Here is a 13,186-nt window from a genome sequence, read left to right as displayed (position 1 = left end):
CTCACCGGGCCGGCCGGGCGGGAGGCCCCCGCCGGGGTCGCTCACCTCGGTGGGGTCGCTGATCTCGAACAGGTCCAGCCGGTTCGCGTTCCAGTGGTTGATGATGTCGGCGAGTTTGCGCCGCTCCTCCTCCCGGCTGCCGCCGCCGCCCGACATCCTCGCCGAGCCCGCCGCCGCCGGGGAGCCGAGCCGGGGCCGGGGCCAGGCCCTCTCAGCCGAGCCCCGGACGGAGCGGGGGGTCCCTCAGTCCCAGCCGGGGAGGGGAGGGACCGGCTCTCCCCGCAGCCGCTACCGGCTCGGGCGCTGCGGAAACGCCCCGAGATCGTGCCGCCGACAGCGATCGGCCCCGGCGGACAGTGGGGAATGAGAGAAAGAGAAGGGGGAAGGGCGGGCAGGGGGCGGGGAGGAAGAGAAAGGATGCCCCGAGTCGGCAGCGGTCGCCGTATCTCCCGGCTCGGCAGCGCCTGTGGCCGCTCGCCTGCCCTGAGCCAAGGGAAGCCGCCGCTGCCGCCGCTGCCGCCGCCTTTCTCCGCCCCGGGATCGCCCTCCCCTCGCTCTCTCCTTCACACACCGGCCGTGCGCGCCCCCGCCCGGCCGCCCGCCCTCCTCCTCCCCCTCCCGGGGCGTGTGCGCGCCTGCGCGCGCTCCCGCTGACCGCCACCTCCCGGCGCCGGCGGCCGCGCGCCTCCGGAGATTGCCGCCTGTGTCCGCCCGCCGGCGGAGGGAGGCGGCCGGGGCTCGGCGGTGGCCGGGGCGGGGCTCGGCGCGGCCAGGTGCAGTGGGAGTCCCCGCACGGCGGCCGGGGACACGCGGCCGTGGGGGCAGCGCGGCCCGGAGGGAGCGCGATGTCGGCAAGAGGCCCTGCGGCAGAAGCGGCGGGAGCGCCGGGTGCCGCCGCGCGGGACCCGCGGTCGGGCTCTGGCACCAACAAAGAGCCGCCGCCGCCGCCGCCGCGGGAACAAAGACCCTGCGGGCGGATCCCGGCGCGGCCCCGCCGTGGCTTCCCCGCGCTAAGGCGGGCGGGCAGGAGGGAATGTCGCCGCTTCCCAGCCCTCCCTGCCCGCAGGCGAAGGTCAGGGCGCACAGCCCGGGGGGTGGCTCCAGGTCAAGGCCGCCCCCTCGCCCTGCGGCCCCCAGGTCGCCGCGGTGCCTCGGCGTTTCCCGGCACAGCCAGGGGAGCGACGCTCCGCTGCTGCCCCGGGCGCTGCTGCGTTTGATAATGGTTATGGGAGCGCCGCGTGAAAGGAATTGTCTAAAAAGGCTGCATTGACAGAAATTTCCCCAGCTTGAGATAAACCTGATAAGAAGTTAAAGTATCAGATACCTTTTAATGGACTTTAGGCACGTCATATTTCTGTGGTTTCTCACAAAACGTGTCACTTGGCCCTAAGAGGCATCGGCCGTTGTATAGACGTAGGAATTCAGTCCAGCTCTGGGGATTTGGCTTTGTTTCTTAACCCGCAGAAGTAAGTAATACATCCTGATACTTCAGCGGTCGTATTTGTTGTGCACTGGGCATCCTCTGAAACTTAGTACTTGAACAATCCTCTTTGAACTCGGTTGTCCAAGTGTGTAGGTTTTTGGATTCTTCGGGTGGTTAAAAAGGGGGAAATACTGTTCCCTTTTAGCGTATCTGGAAAAGAATTTCAAGTTGCTCTCTGGTGAGGGAGTTCAGAGGAGTGAGTTTTGCTGATGAAGCTTTGGTTTGGCTGGGTTATTTAAAGAAAGAGATTCCTCAGAGGCCTTGTCTACATTAAGCAATTAAATTATTGTTTTTATCCAGTAGTATAGCACCTGTATAACTACCAGAAGTTGTGGTTTTGCAGGTGAAGGTCAGTTATACTTTTGCCCTACATGTGTAACTGTGCCATATTCAGGCTTTACAGCTCCAAGGACGGAAGGGATCCTATTTCTTGGGTCCCAAACTTTGGGAGATGTTGAAAGCCTTTCTGAGAGCTCTTGGAGAACTTAGCTGGGGGGTGGTGGGGGGACATAAAACCTTGAGTTCTTGTAGTGCTATCATACTAAAGGTATGCTATACTCCTTTTAGATGTAAAGTGTAGAGAAAAGGAAAAATCAAACGTAACTCTTCCTACATAAAAGGAGGGGGGGAAATAGGCTGATTTTTTTTTTCCAAATCCAGAGTGTGCTACCAGATACCATTGGATATTTTGCAGTGCCTGCCAGAAACCACGTAAAATCTGTGATGTGATAGCTCACTACCCAAGGCAGATATCTGCGTGCTCTGTCACAGATGACATTTGCAGAATGTTGTACTGGTTTGTGTGCTTGGTTCTCTCTGGATATTGGTGAAATGGGTAGGTTCAATTCACAGGGTGAGAAACAGTTGCTGTAGTACTTCAGGATTTGAAAGGAGACTTGAGTACAGGGTGTGCATAGATCAATACTTTGCTGGCTCTGGGAAAACTGGCTACTGAAAGTAGTTGATTTAGCATTGCTGGCATGCCTGGGTTTTCAAATGCCAGGGAGCACCAGGAATAAAATTATCACTGTGCTGGACCCACATGGTGTATATAATCAGCTGAGAATTTATTTATTTCTACTTTAGCTGTGTCTAGTCAGCTTTTCTAAACCATCGCTAGACTCCAGCCTGGATACAAACAAATCCCTCAAACGGAGCAGAACTGGAGCAGGCTAATAGTGTATAGATGTCACTTCTCAGAAATCCCCAGAGACTACAATGTATTTCTGTGTGGCAGGAGCAATGGAAATGCTACTGATGGTCAGATACCAGCAGCAACTATGCTGCTGTTTAATTCTTCCATGAGCTGGACAGTGCTGAAGCAGCACTGAAAGAAACTAGGCCTGCTTGTGCCTGCTGAACAAGTTGTTGCTATCAACAGTCAAATGACAGCATCTTTAGTACAGAATCAGGATTTAAGAAAAATACTAGCGTAGACGAGAATTTAGATGTCTGACTGAACCAGCAGGACCAGCATATAGAGATTGTACTGTGGAAGGTAAAACATAAGCCCTGATTTCCTTGAAAAAGCTAGTGTGCAGGGAACTAAAGCATGAAATTACAGTGTACCAGCTAGTTTACAGTGGAAAATGTGTGCTGTTTCACTTGCAATCCCTATTTTTTTTCACAGAGCCATTGCAATGAGAAGTAAAAGAGCTGCTGTAAAGCCTGGAGAGTGACATGATTCCTGTGAACAGATGTAAAAAAATTTAGAGATATTTATAAATGGAAAGCATTATACACATAAAATGCATTATAAACAGGATTGTGTTTGACTATCATCAAGGCACCTTCCATTTAAGGTAATGCATAATGTTACTTGAAACCATTAAATTAAATTTTCCTCTGTATTCTTTGTGAGATTTTTATCATTTACACAGTGAGAAGACAATCCCATTTGAGGAGTTTCCAATTCAGGCCATCATTCCTACAGGTATTCCCACTGAAGCTGGTGTCAGAGTTAGATTTAAGTCTTTTGAAGATCACATGCTTGATAAGAAATAATAGGGTAAGTGAAGCAAAAGAACGAGAAACAAAAACTGCTTTCCTTGCAAGTGATGGTAATTTTTTTTTAATTTCTTTTCTTGCTGAACAGTGTTCTTTTTAAGGTGCTAAAGATAACTAAGCTACTGTAAGCCATTATTCTGATTGTTTGTTCAGCACTCAATGTGTAATACGTATTTTACAGAACAAATAAGATAAATGCCCTTCCCTGCAGAGCTTGCAAGCTAAATTTTGTCACAGGTAAGGGCACCAACTAGAAGAGATCCATAAAGAAACATAGATACACAAGGAAGCCTTTACAAGCCTCTTCATTCCCTGGACATCAAGAAGGCACAAGTGCCCATGTGATTACCTGCCACAAGGCTCTGTCTGCTGTCTGTGCAGCTCCTCTCATTAATCACATTGGCATACATCGGTCCCTGCGGGATCTGATGGTTATGAGCAGCAGCCACATACAGGATCCCTTTATTTCTGCTCCTTGGCTAGTGCAGTCCATGCAAACAGTTCTCTTGCATAGGGAAGGTTTGCATGAAGGTAGGGTCATGCTCTGCTGGTCTCCTGGCTGCTCGCCAGCTGCCCATATGGTTGCCAAAATGCAGCATTAATTTTCTGAGGCAGCATGCATCTGATGTATAGTGCCACGCTGTGTAAGTCAGCACACTACTGAAAGTTATAAATCCATATGTAAGACTAAAATTATTAAAGTAACCCTTCTCACGGCTTCCCAAGTGTGCACGTGTTTTGAGAGCAGAGGTACCAGAGCTGTAATTTTCCATAATGCAGTGCAAAACCTTATGCTTGAGCAACATTAACAAACCTGGGTCATCAAACTGTGGTCTCTACATAGACGACACACCCACTGAGGAAAATAAATTATTCAGAATAAGGATTGCAGCTTTGGACACTATAAGCACATACAAATCAGGGAGAGAAAAGAAGTTTTTTAATGCACCATTATCTCACCTTCAAGAATTGCACACACTGTGTACATCGAAGTATCAATTTCAAAGCTCAGTTGGTAAACGTAGTATATGTAGGCTACGTGAGCAAGTTCACATTACATGAAAAATCTTTACTATGTGTTTAGTTCCTGCTTTTACTGTATGAAGGCAGAAGCCTATATTTAATAACCTTGACCTCTTTGAAATACAGGAGGGGAAAACAGAGGAAGTGTGGCAAGTTATGTAATTGGGTTTTGGAAATCTTCAGGTTTTTCAGTACAATTATCCTCGCTCTATTTTTAGGGAGAGAGAAGCACAGAACTGTATGAAATGGCAGCTATCTTAATAAATGTATCTTACTTTTTGATTTATACATGGATGAATTACAAAAACTGTCCAGAAACTTCCCTTAAGGAAGATGCTTCATTTTTATTATGTATAGATAACATTTCAAAGTAATTTATTAGTAAACAGTTCTTGGGTTGAAACCTCTCAAGTTGTATTTGTACTAATAAAATAGGCAATGTAAGGACCTTTCACTAGCCCTACAGCCAACTGACCTAGCCTGACCACCTCCATGGTTTAAAATTGATTTAGCTCTAAAACAGAGTGACTGCGTGTAAATTGCCTGCTGGAGTGGTCACCAGCACATGCTCTTTCCTAGTCCATGCCTGGGAGTTGTCTATGAGCTATTGATTTCACAGCCAGACTTTGCTAACCATTTCACTTACAGATAGTTGTGCATGAAGGAGTGGATCTGGATGCTGAAATGGCCCAGGGGACCATTTAGCGGTAGAGAAAGAGCCTGGAAGCTCTTCTTGTGCATCTGGCTTCAAGGCAGGGTCCTCTGCCTGGATGGGGTGCTCCAGCATACCTGTGTTTGTAGGTTCAGAGCACAGACAGCCTTTGTCCTGTCTTTACTGAACTGTGCTGTGATCCGTGTTCAACACGGTGGATGAGAGTTAGACTGTCTTGATGTCTTGTAGCATACGAGCATCCAGGTTGACTTCAGCAAGTTGTGTGTTTGTCCTCAGGTGAACAGCTCCTGTAAATCAAAAGCAGATGGGAACAGAGTTGGGTCCCAGTAAGAGGTTAGCAGTCAGTGTTATCCTAATACTGTGATATCTGCTGGATTCATTTTCAGATAAATACTGAATATTTTTCTTGAAAACCCTTTACGTCCAGGGAGTGCTTTTCTCAAAGCAGAAGCATTGAGGAGAAATTTAGTGACTGGTATACACATTAGATGATCAGATGATCTCTCCTGGCCTTATCCAATATAATCTAAAATAAAATCAGTTAAAGCGAAGTTCAGAGCTGCTGCAGGTATTAAAAAAGCTTTCTGATAGTTTTCATTTTTAATTACAGATCTCTAAAGTATTTTCTTGCCAACTGCTGTGTTGTGAAAGAAGATGAGAAATTGGCTAACCATAAGAAGGGAAAGGAAAAATAGAGTCCATGTAAAATTCTCAGGTGGACCGTGTAAATAAACTGACATCTCCTGTCGCCAGAAATTTAGCTAATCTCTCTGTGGTATACAGCATTATTTTTAAAGATGGTAAAGATTCTTAGGTAGAAGTTACGCATTTCTTTTAAGCTGAGGGTAGCCCTCCAACCAGCAGTCCAGACTAGCCTATAAGTTACAACAATGTGTAATCATTTCAGGGCTCTTTGAGCAAGATGTAGTGGGTGTTTGGTCATGTAATTAACCTCTTGCCATTGGCCACACATTCTCTCTACCCTATAATTACTTGACTGAAAAAATAACACCTTTCAAAGCATACATTGTATAGAAAATGAAAAGAGCATTATTTTTAGTCTTCCTTCACACTGACACGATGACTATAACTCGTATGTACATTTCACTTATTAGCAGAAGTCGTTTGGCCACATCTGAGCAGTTCTTGTTAGAATTGGGAGCAAACTGGGTTAGCATGCTCTTGGCTTTTTTGTTTTTATTTCACTTTTTTAGAACCAGTCCAAAAGCACCAAAAGGATTTACGTGTAGAAATATCCAGTGGGCTGAAAATGTAATGGATATTCATTTCTTTGTTCCAGCAATTGCTGTTCTTTTAACTCATATAACATGCATGAGTTCTGTATATGGAGAGCTTCAGCCTCAAAACAAATACTTCAGGAAGCATGTAAGTGAAAACATTGATGTAAATCTGTGAAATGAAAGTGCCTGCTCAGCAAAAGAAAAAAGTCAATCTTTCCCTCTACAAGTTTTCCTTAGTAATGCTTCTGCATTTTTGAGGTCTTCATCCTGAACAAGTATGGAATAGAAGTGGGGTTTGTATGTACAAAGGAAAAGTAACAGAAAGCACCAGGGAACTCCTCTGCAGGAACCTGCAGTGGGATTTACAGTAGCTAACCTAAATTGCCTAGAAGTTACAACAACAGGGTAAGTATAGACTCCTCTATAGGTAATGGAGAGAGCAATTGTCACATATCTTGTGATGGGATTAAACCATAATTTTAGAAGGCTACATAGAAGTGAGATGAATCCTCCCTTGAGGGTAATGCTGCCATCCCTCACCTTCCTCAGAGCTTTAGCCTGTTGTTTTGGCATAGGCTTCACCTCCAAGCCCTCCACTGCTTTAGCCAATTATGCCATTTTTCTATCACGTATGGTACAACTGTATTGGTCATCCCATTTACACGAAGATGAGTCTCTCCATCTGTGTTAAAGCAAATGGAGGACCTGGGTTTCAATTTACAGATGTCACAGCTCAGCCCTGCCCAACTGGGTAAAAAAGGAAATAGCCATGGGGGGCATATTCAGCAGTAGATTTACATTGCAGAAATAGAGCTACCTGGGCTGCATTTTAAATTGTGTCCTTTTCAGGTCGCTAAACTTGTCTATGTGAAATTCTTTTCTGTATCACCTCCTTGACAGTTCTCTGTGATGTCTGTGCTCAATACAGCATCTGCCAGCACAGGAATATTCAATAATTACACTTTGAAATAATGGAGCCCTAAGTCTACTCTGAGATCAACCTTTAATACCAGGTTGTGTTTGTTTTTTTAATGCTTTTTTTTTGGTCAGACAGCTTCACCTTTATGCCATGCCATTCCTTTATTGTGGGAAGACACCTAAGCAAAATCACAAAGGTGCTTCCTTCAGACCTTTCTAAATTCACTGCAGTTGTGAAGCTTGTCAAGTACTAGCATATGGATAAGGCATTTGGTGTGCTGTGACCTCTGTTTGCTATGTTAACCACAAATCTCACATTTTTACCCTGTTTTCCACATCTTTCCCCTTTCTGTTGAGTCATTATATTCCTTTACTCCTTACTGCGTTTCAGTATGTGCTGGGATTTGCATATTGGTTTGAGTGAGGCAGGGACCAATTTTTTGTGCACATGTACAGCAGTTAGCACAGCTCAAAACAGCAGGGGAAGGTTGCATCACCATGGGATAAATATTAAAGCTTGCTGGGAAGCAAGTGGGACTACCAGACCCCTGGTACAATAATCATCAGCATTTTGTATCCTTGGCTATCTCTCCCATGAGTACAATTTTGTACGATAACAGGGAATGGAAAAAGCAGACCATCTCCTGGCCGGTACAGTCAGGCTGGCACAATAGCAGCTACACCTTGCTGTTAATGACCTTCATAGGTCAGTTAAGAAATGTGTAAGAGTGTCCTTAATGTTATCCAGCAAGGCACTGTGGAATCTATTTGCTTAAGCAAATCCCAAAGACAGCATACTCTACCTTCTAAGCACCTTCAGGGTCAACACCTCCCAGACAAACTTTCCCAAATGCAGTTTTTCTAAGTGAAAAATTTGTCCCTACATTGTTTTCACGTTGTAAAAGTGTATTTAGATGTTACAGACAAAAAAGAAAACCAAACCATAACTAGTTTGAAGTAGATATGATATGAACAAAGTACTGTTTCCATGGTATATGTCCCAAGGAAGTTTATTCAGATCCAACCCTACAGGCCAATCAAATGAGAAACCAAGAATTCAAAGGTGATTGTAGACAAAGATTATGGAGGAGTACAGCTCTGTGAGTGAAGAATCTCCTGAATTACATTACTTCTACATTTCAAGATGGGAAGATCATCACTTTCTTGCTTTCTGACTAAAGTTAGAAACACATGCACAGAAATAGGCACCTAAATTAATGACCTGTTTTTCAAAATGTCATAAATTCCCAGTCATCAAAGGCACCTTCAAGTCTTCATTTACAAATTTAGACCACAAGGCTTGAAAAGTATGTCCTTTGCCTCCCAACAGCACCTATCCGAATATGGGAATTCAACAGAAAGGCTCTGCAAAATTGCTTCACCTGACATGGTTATGGCAGATGGATGTAACTGCTTAGTGTGACAAATCACCAGTGTCTGGAGGCACTGCTCTGAAGCTGAGGCATGCTGCCAAGCTGTGGGTTTTCCCTTCCAGGGGCTTTCCCTGCTCAGCCCTGGCCCTAGAGCATAGTGACCAGCTGCTCTGGGCCCAGCGATGCTGTGCTCACTGCCATGTGTTCCCGTGGGGCTGCACTGGCCACTTTGCCTGTTGCTAGCAAGGATGCTGTGGCAGCAGGGAGCTCTGCAAACCTCACTGAGCATGATGCTGAGCCAAGGGGTCAGTCTGGTAGACCCCTCTGAAGCCAGAGTGTGCTGCATTTTACAGCTAGGGCAGTGGAGTCATCCCAAGACATGGGCAGTTCAGCATGAGTAGGGTGTTTTGAAGCCTCAAGCCTATGCTGGATTTCCATGCAGTTATTGACCTTTATCTGACACCATCTTGTGAGAAGGCAGTATGATGAGATTACAGCTCCTTCTCACTATAAATTTTGATTTACAATGGACTAAGTAAGCTTCATCTGCAAGGGAGACATAATATAAAATGCTCTGCTGCGAGCATGGACTGTGGCACAAGTGCCCCTGTGCAGAGGAAGCAATGGAAAAACTCATCTCTATGAGGGAGAATGAGCAGGAGATTTGTTCTGGCTTGTTTAATGCAAACTGTAGAATTTAATTCAGCTGGTCTTTAGAGTAATTCAGTGACTTACATTTGGTGAAGTCCCATCTTTCATAACGCCTTGAACTGAAGATGGCAAGAGACAGAGGATAAAGAACCTCATGGGGTTTGTTCCAGCCATTAATCATCCTTGCTGCTGAGAGATGTGTCGTATCCAATGTGCCCAAATCCAGCTTCCAGGCACTAGTACTTGTCACGCTTCTCTGTTTTGTTGAATAGCCCTTTGGTACATTCTATTTTCTCTATTTTAAGACACTCATATCTTACCTGCTGGTTTAAAGAGATATCAATTTATCTTCTTTTTAACGAGCTAAACAGACAACCCTCTCTCTCAGTGTAACACACTTTTTCTAGTTTGGAAGTAAGCACTAAGGCTGTTCACTGCACTTGCAAGCATATCTGAACTTTTCAGAAAGGAGATATCCAGCAGAACAACAGTTTGTATTTTTGGCTGTAGGAGTTGGAGCACAGACCGAGTTCTCGAGGGCCTCCTGGCATGAAGGTTAACTCTGCATATATCAGGCTGTACTTCTCCTATCAAGCTCTTCCTGAACTTCCAGTATTGTATTGTTTCATTTGAGAGCGCAAAGCATTACCAAATTAATTTTAAGAAGTGCATATTAAGACAACATTCCTTCATGTGCACAGTAGCATTCTTTCTAGCCATATGTCTTTTTAAAAAACATAAAATATCTTAAGGAGAAATAAATTCTGTCTGCAGTAATACAACTAATTTCATTCCTTAAAACCAGGCTTTTGATGTCTGAAAGTGCAAAGAAGCTTCTAATCACTCACAAATCTCTCTAAATGGAAATAAATATATATAATGTTGGGGTTTTTTTCCCATGTCAAGCTTTTAAGCCAAGAAGTGATGTGTACATCAGGGATGTTCTAAAGTTCAGTCCTAATGATCTGGTGGGTAGCTTATGGAGAAAATGCTAAAACATCCTTGAGGAAAGCAATGGTGGTTGTTTGCAGTGAATCCTATACTGTTTGCAATGGCTCTGCAGACTGTGTGTATATATATGACAACTCTCCTATTGTTAAGGATTATAGGCTGTTCTGTTATTGTTAAACACAATAGTGCAGGTCAGAGAGGACATTGTTGAAAATTCCTGTGATCCACAGCATTGCTCAGTGGCCACTTTGGGGGTTTCTGTCTCAGAACAAGCTACAGCACATACACTTCAAGAAGGAGAAAAATTATGTAGGGATATTAAATGTGCTTTCAGAAATATTTACAAAATGTTCTAAAGGCCTGCTTACTTGCATTTGTCCCTGGAAAGCAGATATATCAGTGTTACAGCCTTTAGCATTTCAGCAAGGGTAAGAAATTGAAACAGATCCAAAATAAAATATCCATTTTGTACTGTCATATACAAATAATGTCTTGAGCTCAAGGGGCTCCATTAGACTGAGCAGAGAAAAAAAAAAAAGTCTTCAGAAGGTATTATTCCTTTTAAATATAATTATTTCCCTTAAGAAACATCTTAAAGTGACTGCAACTGCCCAGCCTTGCTCTGATATCCTTACAGCAGCCTGTTGGATTAACTGTACAGGAGATTTAAAAGGGTTATTCTAGGTTCCACACCAGTGGTGGAAAAATAAAATTACACCAGACCCAAACTGAATTAAGTAGTTAAGAACCGAGCCTAACACGTTATAATCACCTTCTTGCTACTGATGTAATGTTTTTCAAGCAAAGCCACCATGATCTTTAGCCCTTGATATAAATGGATTTGCTAGTGACTGTAGCAAAATCAAAATTGAGGCTCATTTGTGGTTCAAGACTCTGCAAAGGGATTTGGCACACTTAATGCTCAGTGATAAAAGCAGCACTGGACCTGTAATAGATACACAGGGAAGGGATGAGGGTAGAGTAAAAGAAAACCTTGTCCATTTTAGAAGAAAGTTCCTCTTCCCACTCTACCTTTTCCACTTTTTCTGTTCTGTTTTCTTCCTTCCTTCCTTCCTTCCTTCCTTCCTTCCGAATTCCTTCCTTCCTTCCGAATTCCTTCCTTCCTTCCTTCCGAATTCCTTCCGAATTCCTTCCTTCCTTCCGAATTCCTTCCTTCCTTCCTTCCTTCTGAATTCCTTCCTTCCTTCCTTCCTTCTGAATTCCTTCTGAATTCCTTCCTTCCTTCCGAATTCCTTCCGAATTCCTTCCGAATTCCTTCCTTCCTTCCTTCCTTCCAAATTCCTTCCTTCCGAATTCCTTCCTTCCTTCCTTCCTTCCGAATTCCTTCCTTCCTTCCTTCCTTCCTTCCTTCCTTCCTTCCTTCCTAATTCCTTCCTTCCTTCCTTCCTTCCTTCCTTCCTTCCTTCCTTCCTTCCTTCCTTCCGAATTCCTTCCGAATTCCTTCCTTCCTTCCTTCCTTCCTTCCTTATTCCTTCCTTCCGAATTCCTTCCTTCCTTCCTTCCTTATTCCTTCCTTCCGAATTCCTTCCGAATTCCTTCCGAATTCCTTCCTTCCTTCCTTCCATTTTCTATTACTTGCATTTCTTTGCCTAGCCCTGCCCATTCTAGAAGACAGTTATATATTTGCTGAATTCCTCTTTTTGACAAATACAACTCAGCTCATGCCCAGTTATGCCTATGCTTACATATCTTTCCTGACTACAGACATTTAGATGAAGTCAGACCTTAATTAGAATGTTCAAAGACTTATCCAGCTGATAACAAGATGCTCACAGAGGCTATCTTTACTAAGGGAAAGCCACGCTCACTTCAACCTCTCTGTTGTTAAAGAGAGGCTCTCACTCACAGAGGGCACTTCAGGACAAGATCCTCTCCTTGCTGTTCAGAATCAACCCCTGGAAATTATTCTCTTCCTTAATTTAGAAGCAGCAGTAGGAAATCCTTTCCATATCACACACCTCAAGTCTCATCCTGTGCCAGACCCCACACCGTATGTGTGGAAAGTCCCACACCCTGGAGCAAAGTGTTTCAGTCACTGTTTCTGCTGTTCATGGTGTGTCTGTCTCTGGCCCCCATGGGGCTGCAGTGGGCAGAGCCTGGTGCAGGGCAGGGGGGCAGATTATGTGCTCCAAGCTCATTGTTACCGCATCCCTGGGAGCTGAGAGACACCCAGTCCCTCAGAGTAATGTCAGCCACAGCAAATATCCTGTCCTTGGCCCTTCCTGGGGAGAGAATGCTTGGCCCTTCCTGGGTAAAAACTAGGGTTGATCAATCCACCACATTTATTATACTATGTTTTCTTAGAGGATGAGCATGGCACACACATATGTGAACAATGAGGAAGAAGAGAAGACACAGATGCATGTTCCAGGCTCTCATGTCATGCTGTGGTGGATCCTCCATTGCTTGACATTTTCACCACTGTGCCCCAATCTACCTTGCTTTGGCACTCATCTTGTTCCTGCACTGAAGTACCTAATGATGTCATGTTCCTGAACAAATGCCTGTGCTACTCCTTATACAGAACAGAAGGAAATTCACCTACTGCAGAGGGAGATCCTGATCCTGTCTGATAAAATTTGAATATCTAAGTCAGGCAAACAAGTTCCCTTGTGGGAATACTACTCTTCTCTGACATGCCCAACCGGTGAGTTTGACTGCATTGTTGAAACTGACATATGTCAGAGTGGGGTATAAACCTGGCACATGAGAAGGTTTGGTGTCCACTGACTACTGAGTCTTTACAGAGCTGGGGAAGGAGTCAGATCATGATCTCAGTCTGATTTTCTCTTTGACAGAGTTTTTCAAAACCATGAGCAAGCCTAATAGCTGCTTATGAAAATTA

The 13,186-nt window shown here is 44.6% G+C and overlaps 1 protein-coding gene across 25 annotated transcripts in view; it reads right to left on the bottom strand.

Moving 5' to 3' along the window:
• The window catches only part of AFDN (afadin, adherens junction formation factor), a 119,947-nt gene extending 119,433 nt beyond the window's left edge, over positions 1 to 514 (bottom strand). For all 25 annotated transcript variants that reach the window (XR_006015547.1, XM_042025121.1, XM_042025135.1 and 22 more), the window contains exon 1: positions 46 to 514. Coding sequence is in view for 24 of the 25 variants with exons in the window: in XM_042025121.1 (XP_041881055.1) it covers positions 46 to 156 (111 nt within the window). In the remaining variant the exon portion in view is untranslated. The remainder of the gene's footprint in view (positions 1 to 45) is intronic.
• Positions 515 to 13,186: the final 12,672 nt, after the last annotated feature.

Source organism: Corvus kubaryi, unplaced genomic scaffold (genome assembly GCF_017639235.1).
Source record: "Corvus kubaryi isolate FWS band 111438036 unplaced genomic scaffold, C.kubaryi_AGA036_p1.0 37266, whole genome shotgun sequence".
Lineage (NCBI taxonomy): Eukaryota > Metazoa > Chordata > Aves > Passeriformes > Corvidae > Corvus > Corvus kubaryi.
Note: the sequence above shows the minus strand (reverse complement) of the source record. Positions and strands in the feature narration are given on the sequence as shown.